General features: G+C 41.1%; 1 protein-coding gene across 1 annotated transcript; it reads left to right on the top strand.

Moving 5' to 3' along the window:
• Positions 1-100: 100 nt before the first annotated feature.
• Tsp_16018 (KRAB-A domain-containing protein 2) lies at positions 101-790 on the top strand (the record flags this gene model as incomplete). The annotated part of the gene is made up of 2 exons (XM_003368823.1): positions 101-173; positions 256-790. Coding segments are annotated over 2 exons (608 nt in total), but the record flags the coding sequence as incomplete, so codon positions are not given.
• Between the last annotated feature and the right edge of the window lie 17 nt (positions 791-807).

The raw sequence follows: 807 nt of genomic DNA, 5'->3' as shown, positions 1-807 counted from the left end.
AATTTTGATGTCACCAAGGCCCAGGTGGACTTGAAAAATTTTCAACCATGCTGATAGGGATTTTAAATATATAATGACTTATTTGAATCACTTTACGAAGTCTGCATGTTGAGTACGCTAAAGTCAAAACGGGCGGAAGAAGTGGCATCGAAGCTGCTCGAAATCTTTTTAACGTTCGGCGCTCCCAGCACTCTGCAATACGACAACGGTCGGGAATTTTAAAGTGCTGTAATTGCGGAACTCCAAACATGTTAGTCAGAGCTGAAGCTTGTCACGGGTAGACCCAGGCATCCTCAGAGCCAAGGTGCGGTTGAGCGCCTAAACGGCGTTGTGCAAGACAAACTGGCAATATGGATGCGAGAAAATGGATGCAAAAGATGGTCAATGGGACTGAAATTTGTTCAATGGCAAATAAATGCTAGCATTCATGAAACAACAGGACAAAGTCCATTCAAGGTGACATTTGGCGAGGAGCCACGAATTAGACTGGAGTCCTACGTCCTGCCAAAATTACTAGTTGATGCAGTGAAAGCAGAAGAAGAAATTGAAGAATTTTTGACATCTCAAGAAGCCAATGATGAAAAAAGTTTGAACAGAGATGGAAACAACTATGAAGAAAATGAAAGCAATATTATGAAACATTTTCCTGAGACTTTTATAAAAGCACAAAAAGAAGCAGCTTTGGGGCAGACTAGAGCAGCAGCAAAAATAGCACGACGATCTAAGAAAATGTTAATACCGCTCCAAATAGGTCAGAATGGTAAACTCAAAGTGCCAGAGAGTGCTCAAAGTGGATGCAAAAATATA

Source organism: Trichinella spiralis (assembly GCF_000181795.1).
Source record: "Trichinella spiralis strain ISS 195 chromosome Unknown Scfld1820, whole genome shotgun sequence".
Taxonomy (NCBI): domain Eukaryota; kingdom Metazoa; phylum Nematoda; class Enoplea; order Trichinellida; family Trichinellidae; genus Trichinella; species Trichinella spiralis.
This window is presented reverse-complemented; position numbering and strand designations above follow the sequence as displayed.